Raw genomic sequence first — 11,925 nt, forward strand, 5'->3', positions numbered from 1 at the left:
TACGATCAAATAAATTTTTTTTTTTTTATTAGTGAACAAGGCTTCAACAGCTTAGGTTATTAGCTACAATTTTAACAATATAAACATATATTAAAATAACAGATAATTATAATTTATGGTTTAAGTGTATGTAGTGGAAAAATTTATAAATAGCTTCAGTATTTTCCTCGCTGAGAGCAAGACTAAGAGAAGTTGTGTTTCTGAAAAAAAACGTCCGAGCTTCTGTGTATTTCGGACATCTGGTGATGATGTGGTCGATCGATAAGGTCACGTTGCATGTGTTGCATACTGGATCAGGTTCCTTGGTGATGAGGAAGGAGTGGGTAAGGTGAGTGTGTCCTATTCTGGCTCGGGTTATAATGACCTCGTCTCTTCTTTTAAGTCTACAGGGAAAATACCATTTTTTTATGGAAGGCTTGATATTTCTTAGTTTGTTTGAGAGAGGAACCTGGGTCCAATTTGTTTGCCATGTGTCAAGAATTTTGATGTTAATGATGTCGAGTAATTCTGAGGATGTGGTAATGGTTAATTTTGAGGCATTGTTAGGAAGTGTAGCGTCATTGGCGGATCAAATAAATTGTACCTAATTATAATTATATTTTAACTAATAATCTTAGAGCTGAAATAAAAGTACTCTGGAATATCTAGGAAATACCTTAGTAATATGCCGATTGAGTGTTTATTAAATAATAAATATATAGAAGTAGCCAGGGCTGTGAAACCCAGATACTAGGTACATAATTCTGTTCTACTATTCATGGAGATTACCTAGTATGTAAAACCACTTCAGAGCAGGTACTGGTTTCAAAATTCATTAAGAATAAAAGCACTTTGTGTAGCTTATCACACAAAATATTACCTGATGGTCAAAATTGATTAAAATGTATTTATTAAAAAAAAATAATCGGCTATATATATTATAAATAATATATCTAATATATAGGTAATTTATATACTATGTGTTCCGGGGGGAAGTAACTGGCCGACGTCATATGAAAGTATACCCAAAACGATAAAATACCCTTTAAAGAGTGGGTCTAACTTTTTTATTTTTTAAGTTATGGGCAGTTAACTTTTTTTTTTTATCAAAACCAAACCTATCACATATTTTTTTATGTATCTTCAAAACTATTCAACATTTTTATGTAATTTTTTTTATCTTAAAGCTATTTAAGTGTTCTATCAACCAACTTACGCAATTAAACCAGAAATGTGTAAATTATTTTTATTAATTTGAAAAAGTACCTAATTATTTTTCATCAAAAATTAATATTTTTAAAAGTAAATCGCGTATAACTCCAAAAATGTTAGTATTTAACTATGAGTTTTTTCCTTATTGTATTATTTTACTGAATAATAACTAGAATAAATTAAAAGTTTCGTTTTCGTATCTTCCATGATTGCAGAATTATACGCTTTCGTTACAATCTTTCTCGAACACAGAAGAACTGTGGATTTTTTAAAACATATTTTGTAGACAGATGAAGCAACGTTCACCAGAACTGGTATAACAAATCACCATAACGCACATGTCTGGGCGGTTGAGAACTCCCACGTTGTATGGCTAACTTTCTTCCAACATAAATTTTCAATTAATGTTTGGGATGGAATGATGGACGATTTAGTTATTGGACCACATGTTTTACCTAATCGGCTAAATCAAGAAACTTTTTTGTTGGACTTTTTACAAGAGATATTGGCAGTACTCTTTAGAGGATGCACCACTTGCAACACGCCAAGTAATGTGGTTTCAACTTGATGGCGCTCCGGCACAGTTTGTTCGTTCAGTTCGTCAATTTTTGAATGCACATTATCCACAATGGATTGGGCGTGGTGATACAGTAGCTTGGCCACAACAATTGCCTGATTTAACAACTTTGGATTTTTATTTGTGGGTATACATGAAGCAGAAAGTGTATGCTGTTGTCATCGAAAGCCGTAAACAATTGTTGGAGCGTATTAACATTGCAGCAGAAGAAATACGACAGAATCACTCAGAAATACAAAGGACTATACAAAGTATTTCATTTAGAGCTCAAGCTTGTCTGCAGTCAAGTGAGGAACAATTTGAAAATCTGATCAATTAATTAAACAAAACATTTATTTTCTTGTTATTTATTTTTATTTTTAACTACTTTGTAATTATACTGTATTTTTTTTTTATGTTGATCATATTCTAATTTGTCTTTAAAAAATAAACTAACTTATTAAATAATTGATATCACCTCTAATGAGTTTATAGGTCATTTAAGCTCGATGTTTAATAAAATTATCCATTGGAAAACAACAGACGTGTACTGTTTAGCAACGTATAATGCTGCAATCATGGAAGATACGAAAACCAAACTTTTAATTTATTCAAGGTATTATTCAGTACAATAATACAATAAGCAAAGAACCCATAGAACCCATAGTAAATACTAACATTTTTGGAGTTATACGCGATTTACTTTTAAAAATATTAATTTTTGATGAAAAATAATTAGGTACTTTTTCAAATTAATAAAAATAATTTACACATTTCTGGTTTAATTGCGTATGTTGGTTGATAGAACACTTAAATAGCTTTAAGATAAAAAAAAAATTACGTAAAAATGCTGAATAGTTTTGAAGATACATAAAAAAATGTGTGATAAGTTTGGTTTTGATTAAAAAAAAGTTAACTGCCCATAAGTTAAAAAATAAAAAAGTTAGACACTATTTAAAGGGTATTTCTTCATCATTTTGGGTATACTTTCATATGACGTCGGCCGGTAACTTCCCCCGGAACACATTGTATATCTAAAATATAATAATTATATTTTAAATGTACTCACTGGAATTGATTGAGAATTTTCATAAATTCCTTTAGCATTAGTCCTAGGTGGACCAGACGAGCGCGGTGCTTGATTAGCAGAATCCATTTGGTATAAATGATTATTCGTTAATGGAACTGCATTAGGATTTGAATGTATTTTCTCATGAAACGGTGATTGATCTGAGGGAGACGTGGATGGTATGCTTCCTAGAACGATAACAATTAATGTAGGTTATTAAAAAAACAAAAATCTCACAGAACAAATAAAAATTAATTAGGTAATTGTAATCTAAGTCAAAAATTGTATTAAGTATTAATAATACATTGTTGATAGGTTTTTTAAATATAACACATAGGACCTAGGTAATATTTTTATTTAATAATTGTAAACATTCATTAAACTATTACAATCAGGGGTCATGGAGATACACAGTTACTAAAATATATGTGTATACAGGTGTGTAAACAAGCTATGCATAACTACACTGACTTAAAATATATTAAAATTAAAAAGGCAAAAACCTAGGAATATTAATTTTTTTTTAAAGTTATAATAAAAGAGGTACTTATATTTACTACTAGACAATTTACTTAATTTCTAGTTAAAAGTGGGCAAGTACCTCAAATAAATACCTATACAGGTATTCTTGCACGGGCATATTATAGACATGTAGGTATAGCATCAGGGTTCAAAGTACTGAGCCTAGTTATAAAACCTAAAAACCCAACAAACTTTAAACTGCATATTTATTTTAACCTAGAGGTATTAATCAAAACAACTAGGTAGGTTTATAATTATAAATATGTAGAGGTACCTAGGTATTCATATTTAGATAATAAAATTGTCATTCAATAAAATACTAGCATTTTTTAGACATTATTGTTTTTGTACTGTTATTCGATTCTTTTCAATAGGAAAATTAGAAAGTAGGTACCTAAGTATAAACAATTTCAAGTACCATGTACAAAATAGTTTAAGGGTATTTTTTTATGACTTTGATATGAGATAAGAATAAATTGAATGAGTATTTCTAGTGTCCAAACCGGTGAGATGTATACTTAACATGATCTCATCAGTCATCATCATATATTACATATATTAACCATAAGTAGAAAGACCACGTTTACCTAGCATATTATTTAATTATTAATTATTATAATATATTGTAGGTAATTTGTAAATTATAAAACAGAATTAGAATTTAAAAAAAAAATTGGGTAGGTAGGTATAAAATTAATTAGTGACTTAAATTACCAGAGTAATTATTGGTCGACTGAATCCCATCGGTAGACGGTCGGTTGAACGCAGACTGTCCATTAACAAAGGAATTGGCTGTGTGAAACAAAAAAGAAAACGTTTTGATCCGAACAAGCTCAACGCCAAACGGCAGGTAACATTATGGTACTACTACTATTAAAATGAGTTACGTCATATTTTGACAGGTACACTTACGGTTTTGCTGGAAATAGTTGTATCTGTGTTCCATGGTGCGTCCGAGATTCTAGTCGGAAACCTGAATGACGTCCAGGACATGCGAACTTGACACGGTTCGACAATACGGTTTGTGGCTCAAGGTTTTCTTGTGTCTGGTCGCGAGGAAGGAGAGAAAAGTCGGTGAAGAGAAAAAAATTTTATTTACGTAAGCAAAACACAGTATCCATCCACCAACCACTCGAAATAATAACTATATCACGTCAGTCATGCCTCTACCAGAAATCCACACGTACCGCGCGCTATACCTAAATCGTACTATCTCCGTTTCGTCACGCTGATAATGATGAAAGGCCAAATGTGCCAAATGGCAAATTTCTTTTTAGCAGTTTGTACGAAAACTCTGCGTCTGCGGGTGTCAACCTCAGCTGCACTGGTTGTACGTGTACGCGGGGCGCGAACGGCGACGGTACGTAATAAGACGACGGCGGACGGAAATCTGTGCGACGACGAGCAAGTGGCAACGGACGACGACGACTTCGGTGACCGGTGTCTTAGATCGTAGTGATTAATACAATAACGATAGTGATATTTTATGCAACGACGACATTAAACAGTAAAATACTACCTATTGTTACGTTAGTAAATAGTCGTCTCCGTTCGTCGCAAAAAGAAATTATTGTTGCAATTCGCGATTGCCGATTATGATTCCGTTTTGCGCTATCTATTCTTTCGCATGTGTGTGCGTGACGTGCGTGTGCGTACACCATAGAGCGCACAGAGTATTGCTTCTTTATCTCTGTAGCATAGACACGTCACGTTCACGAATCACGGGCTAGCAGGCTGTAGTAAGTGTTGTTGTTGGTCACTGGTGATAAGACTGGTGTTTACTGAACGCGCCCACAATCCACAGATGATTACGTGGAACCTTAGACGTAATATTGAAATGTTTTCTGTATGATGTAAAGACATATATATAATATAAATAATACTTACAATTTTATATTATTATGCATGGTGGATGACATCCATACATTGTATTGCATGTATGTCCCACGGTTTAAGATTTACTTACAGTCGTTGCCAGATAGATTGAGTTGGCGGCTGTGGTGGCGCGGAATCGCGGAAAAAAAGCTAATACCTATGATATATTGTGTTATAACATAGGTCTTAGGTATCTGGTATAATATACATAATATTGTGTTCACATTTATATATATATATATTATTTTTTTTTATTAGATAAAAATAGATTCTGTAATATTTTATATTTATATACAACAATAAGTAAATTTGATACCAAAAAAAAAAACTTGATGGTACATAACATGAATGGTGTGAGAAGGGAGACCCACCAGTGTGGATACCCTCTAACTTGGGGTACATTAATATTAATATTTATATTTCTGGGCTTTTTTTCCGCCTTCCGGACCTAACGCCTATACCACCTACCGCCTAACCTAACCTAACCCAGAGGTTCTCCGTACGACCGTACTTGAATGTTATTACCGAAAATAAAATACCGGTTTGAATGAGTAAAAGTTATTATTTATAGATTATAAGCATGCGAAAACAATGGTGAGGTAAGACCAAGTTTTAAAGTTAAGTCGCTCGTTTTCAGCATGCTTAACTGCATACGTTAAAATTACAAAATTGAAAAAAAAGGGTGTCTGGTAAAATATAAATATACCGTAGATGTCACCATCAATCTTAACTCGTTAAAGTACGTAAAAAATCAAAATTCGTTATAGGCGCTGCGCACGACATTGCAAACTTTGGAAGGATATTAATTCTAAAATAATGATTTCCGTAATTTGTTTTTTGCATCATCATTCTTATTTCGTTGAAATACGTTTGTTCCAAAAAAAAGAAATTAAAAATGTTGGGTAGTTAAAGTGTATCATAGCCAAATATATAATAATATTGTACAATGTACAGCCGTACCTACACAGGTACTAAATTGCAAGGCTGGGCAAGTTAATGATTTTTTTTAACTCAGTTAAGTTAAGTTAATATGCACCAATAACAAAAAGTTAATTTAACTATAGGTTAACTTAGTTAAGTTAAAAGTTAATACACACTTTTTATTAACTTTTTATTAAGTTAAAAAAAAAATTAATTTGTTTATACAATGCTAACATACTTAATTTTTTTCCAACCCAAAACTAAATTATAGACTATAGTGTTTATATTTTATACAGTGTTTCCATATTAGTTAAATTCGAATTATATACATTTTTTACTTTAAACAATTCACGGTAAATATTTTTTGACATGAAAATGAAATATACTGAAGTAGTGAAATATGAAAAAATTAAAAACAAAATTAATTAACTTAACTTACTTCTTGAAATAAAAAATTAACTCGTTAATTTCACGTTAATTAAAAAAGAAATTTAGTAAGTTAACAGTTAAGTTAATGAAAATCCAAAATTAACTAGTTAAGTTAAAAAGTTAATATAAAATTAACTTATTAACTTAAATTTTAAAGCAAAATTTAATAATTTCGTGTATTAATTAGTTTTATAGGATTTTTGATATTTAAAAACGGTCAAATTAAAAATTATAAAATTATGATATTTTATTATTATCAGGTAATTAATTAGTAAAACATAAATATAAAATAATACAGGATCACATTAATAATCTCAAAATCTTCCAAACAAAAAATCAGTAAAAAAAATGTATGAATATGTCATGTTGCAATATGTCAATATTATTCAAAAAATGCATAAAATTATTTTATAATTAAAAAAAACTTGTGGTAATACATTTTTTATTTTTTTGTATATCACTTAAAATTTTTTTAAAAATGTACCTATCTTGTCTGTTAATAGATAGGTACTCATTACTCATATGTTACATAAATACATAATATAAATAATCGTCTTGGTAGGTCATATAAACCCAGTAATACAGGTAGGTCAGAGGTCACACATGCACTAAACGAATACCGGTTAAAATTTGGACAAATGAAAGAAACTTATATTTTCAAAAATACAGCATACTATTGCATTATGGTGTTAAAATCGTTATTGGTGGATTCTTCTTCTTCTCGTCGTATGGGTCTTCATATTTCCTTCCCTTCCCAATGAGCCGCAATTTGTATTGCCTTGCCTGAAATTTCATGAGTACAAAAAATCTTCCTTTTTACACTTAATCGGTAGTAGTGAGCATGCAAAAAGATGGTCTGCATTCTGCTCCCCAACGCATTCGCATTTCCATCCCTCTTTATTCCTCATTTTTAGGGTTCCGTACGGTAAAACGGGACCCTTTACTAAGGCTCCGCTGTCCGTCCGTCCGTCCGTCTGTCACCAGGCTGTATCTCATGAACCATGAAAGTGAGAAAGTTTAAATTTTCACAGATTATGTATTTATGTTGCTGCTGTAACAAAAAATACTAAAAATCCTATAATATAATAATATAAGCAGTGTTACCATTTGCCAACATGTTTATAGATTTTGGTACGGAACCCTTCGTGCGCGAGTCCAACTCGCACTTAGCCGGTTTTTTTTCATATTACTCGCTGTCCTTCCAGTTTCGGTTTGTAATCTATTTGATGTCTTCCGTACCGACCATGACAGATGGTTTCCAGTTGGTAAGCTTTCCTTCGGATCCTTGCATAGGTATGAGTTATGCTCTTTCATACCCTCCTACCATAAGTCTATTCTTGTTGCTTCAGGTGTTTGTGATAGGCTATTTGTTGTCTTCAAAAAAATTTTCCTCGATTTGATTCGGCTCCCCCCGTGAGTTTACCTCCGTATAAAGGATGCCTTATGTCTAATTCTTGTTTGGTTTTCTCTACTCTTGCTGCCACCTCTCACCTTATGTTAGGAGGTGCATACCGTATAGTACTTGTACTTTCTGAACTGGGGTTGGTCGCCGGCACCTAACTGTGTAATGTAACTAATCTGTTAGTTACATTTAGGGCCACATCTACCTTTTTGGCATGTGCTGAGTTATGTCATCGCTTGATCAAGTTTAATGCCTAAGTATTTTGGTTCATCGCAGTGCTCTAATTCTGTGTCTTGCCAATTAATTCTCAGTTTCCGCTTAGCGTCTCTGTTTCGTTAGTGGAAGGCAGTAATTTGTGTTTTTGCTGGATTCGGTTTGAGATAATTATCATTATAGTATTCCTTCATAGTATTAAGCACGACGTTCAGATTCCCTTCCACCTCCTCGAATATTTTGCCCTGGGTTGTAAAGCGAGGTCATCAGTGTATATAAAGTGCTTCGTTTGGTCCCCAATTGGTTGATCATTAGTATATATATTATTATATTAAACGAAAATAAAATTTCAGCGTAAGGGTACAATCCATATCTATAATATACTATAGCCAGTATAGGTCGTCCTCTTATGCTGCCATTTTAATTCTTTAACATGACAAAATTTTAGGTACTTGTGCGTTATAGCGACTACCTCATATTATGGATTATTGGGAGGCCGTTTTATACGCGATTCTATTTCTAATTTTATTTTTTTTTGTGTTGTTACAATGGTCAGAGGAAATGACTTCAGTGAAATTTTGTGAAAAACACTTGCAACTTAGTAATAATACGGTAAATTATTGGAATAATTATTTACGGGAAGTATGTGTTATAACTTTGAGATAAAGAAAATAAAAAAAGGTGGGTAAGTGGATGTCGCTCTGCTGTACAGTAGGTTACAAGTGGGTCACTGTATAATGGATAGTATTAAATTTGAATTCAATGATATAATATCACTGTATAAGAAAAACGATTCTGAGCGGAGACGGTATGTCAGTCTAGGTATTAGACATACCAGCTATTATAGGTATACTTATCTATAGTATTAAAAAAAATTGACCTATATAATAGGTATTAATAATAAATTCCAAATTAATCATATCACAATATCCATCAGGTAACGCGTTATACATCATAGATTAATTACTTACGTGGAATCTTGTTTTAAATTTTCAAATCTTAGATACAAAAGTTGAACATTTTATACATTTTTAACTACAAAATAATTATTCAAATTTAAATTTGATAAATATTGTCAAAATTCGATCTTTAAATGCTTATAAAAAAAAAATTGTGTTTATGTATTTTTAATATTTTTCAACTGCTATTGTAACAATATATCAGGAGCATTGTATTAAATTTTTACACTTTTTGACCCAAAGATAAAACTTAATTGATATTTATAGAAGAAAAAAATTAAAAAAATTGAAATACTGACTATGTCCGTAAACAGCTCAAAAAGTGTCAAATTATTTTCAAAATTTTATCGTATATAGAAAATGCTAATATAAACATTAAATTAAATTTTCAAGTTTCTACAGTCATTCGTTTTTAATTACAACAAAATAAGAAAATCGTTACGTAAGAAATCGAGTGAATATCAAATGTTGTAAAAATATGAATTTCAAACGCTCATAAATATTTAATTTGAGTTTCTTATAGACATTTTTTTTTTTGATAAAGGTAGATAATCCTATAAGGAATCTTGTATTACATTTTAAAATCTTAGTTCTAAAAAGAAAAATTTTTACGAATTATTAACTCAAAATAATTTGCTAATTTTCGTGATTTTTCCATATTTTGTCAATTTTTAAACTTTAAATGCTAATAAAAAAAAACTGTGACTAAGGATTTTTAATATTTTTCAAATGTCATTGTAACAATATAGTAGGAGCCTTGTATTAAATTTTCAAGTATTTTTACTCAACAAATAAAGTTTTATTGACATTCATAGAAAAAAAAACTAATTAAATTGGAAACTGAAATTGTCCGTAAACAGCTCAAAATGGAAATATAAACAACCAGTGAAAATTTCACGTATTTACAGTCATTCGTTTTAAAGTTACACCAAAAACCAAAAATTTTACTTTTGACCCCCCCCCCCCCCCCCCCATAGGGTACTAGATTCACTTTCCTATCAGAAAAGGTACTGTTGAAGAAAATCCAAGCACTTTTACTGTCCTAAAAGGTGATGACACACACAAAAATAAAAAAAAATTGTAAAATCAATACATTCATCATTCCACTCAGAATCTAAAATTGGAGGAAAAGGAAAAATAGTGGAAATTGACGAAAGTTTGTTCACTAAACGTAAAAATAATGGCGGAAACAAAAGAGGTATTTTTAGTAGAAGTTCCTGATCGGTCTTCTGCTACTTTGATGTCAAAAATACATCAACACATAGAGAAAGGGACGATAATTTACTCTGATTGCTGGCGAGCATATTATCGCAATACAAGATAATGGCTATGAGCATTTTACAGTGAATCATTCTTATAATTTCGCTGATCCAAGTACACATGCTCACACACGAATAGAAAGATTTTGGGAATCGGCGAAATGGAGAAACAAACGCCATAGAGGTACAGCGCGACACCATTTAGAACCTTACTTGGCGGAATTTATGTGGAGGAATACTTATCATGATGAAGAAAAGTTCAAAGTTTTACTAAATAATATTGCAAATCATTGGCCACCACAAATTGATTTTTAAATTTTAAATTTAATTCTAAATTTTATTTTATAAATTTTACTCGTAATTGTTAGGTATAAATTTGACTATTATATTTGACATATTATTATTATAATTTATAATTATTATCAGATTATCTGATTATCAATGAATACATTGACATTATAGCTTTGGGTAGTTTTGTATTATTATAAACGCATTAAAAATGTGTTGCGTTCGAAATCAAGGTAGTCGCAATAGTGCACAAGTGAAATCAAGGTAGTCACGACGAGTCGGCGGTAGTCACGATAACGCACAATAGTACCAAATTTTATAGTGGGGGACTATTGCAAAAACCTTGCCATGGTAATATTAAAATCATTGTACGACCATAATATATTAATTACTTTACTATCTATCATTGTTATTTTACAATTATTTGTACATATAATTCATTAGTAGAGGAACATTATTATCTAACTCTTAAATATTGTGGTTTGATTCTCTTTAATGGTAATTTTTATTTGGTATACGGGTTTATAGTCAAATGCTAATTTTCTATTCATTGTAAATTCTTCTAGATAATATGTATTTTTTTATATTTTTTAATTATTTGATAAGTATCAACACAAGTTCAACATATCTATTGAAATTTACTATTTTATACAGGGAGTTTTAATCCTACCTTTAATCTTTATCTCCTATTTCAAAATTTGAAATTTTTTTAGACATTTAAAACTTTGTTTTCAAATGTTAGATAGTACGTAAAAGTTGGTAATTCTTCTAGCTCATATGGTATCTGATATGGAATATGTAAGAACTACATCAAAATCAACTATTTGGTATAGTTGTTAACTTGAGGGACATTAAAATGTTTTAAGTCTCAATTGGCTTAGTAACTTAGAGCATATGGTTTGAAAGTAAAGTAATTTATAAAGCCAAGACACATAATTAAACCTTCTCTTCATTCAAACTGTTCATATTTTTGGTTTTTTAATTTTTATAAGTGAAGATTAGAAATAGTGATTTGGTACCTGTTGAAATAAAATATAATATACAATAAACTGTCAAGAAATTAATCAATATAATTAAATTTAACAATATCACTTTAATTGCATGTTTAAATGTAAACTATACATAAAAAAAATATATATTTATAGTGTTATATTAATATAATAATAATACATAATAACAGTTATTTTATTTTGATGCCATCAAATCTGAATAATAAATACATTACAAATATAAAGTAGCTA

At 30.5% G+C, this 11,925-nt stretch overlaps 1 protein-coding gene across 1 annotated transcript in view; it reads right to left on the bottom strand.

Annotated features, from left to right (window-relative positions):
* Positions 1-5,110, bottom strand: part of LOC100163637 (protein transport protein Sec24B) — a 16,127-nt gene extending 11,017 nt beyond the window's left edge. The window contains exons 1-3 of the mRNA XM_003245895.4: positions 4,251-5,110; positions 4,053-4,130; positions 2,817-3,004 (exon numbers count right to left, since the gene is read on the bottom strand). Of these exons, the coding sequence (XP_003245943.1) occupies positions 2,817-3,004; positions 4,053-4,130; positions 4,251-4,284 (300 nt within the window). The 5' untranslated portion in view covers positions 4,285-5,110. The remainder of the gene's footprint in view (positions 1-2,816; positions 3,005-4,052; positions 4,131-4,250) is intronic.
* Positions 5,111-11,925: the final 6,815 nt, after the last annotated feature.

The sequence above is a fragment of the Acyrthosiphon pisum genome, chromosome A1 (genome assembly GCF_005508785.2).
Source record: "Acyrthosiphon pisum isolate AL4f chromosome A1, pea_aphid_22Mar2018_4r6ur, whole genome shotgun sequence".
NCBI lineage: Eukaryota > Metazoa > Arthropoda > Insecta > Hemiptera > Aphididae > Acyrthosiphon > Acyrthosiphon pisum.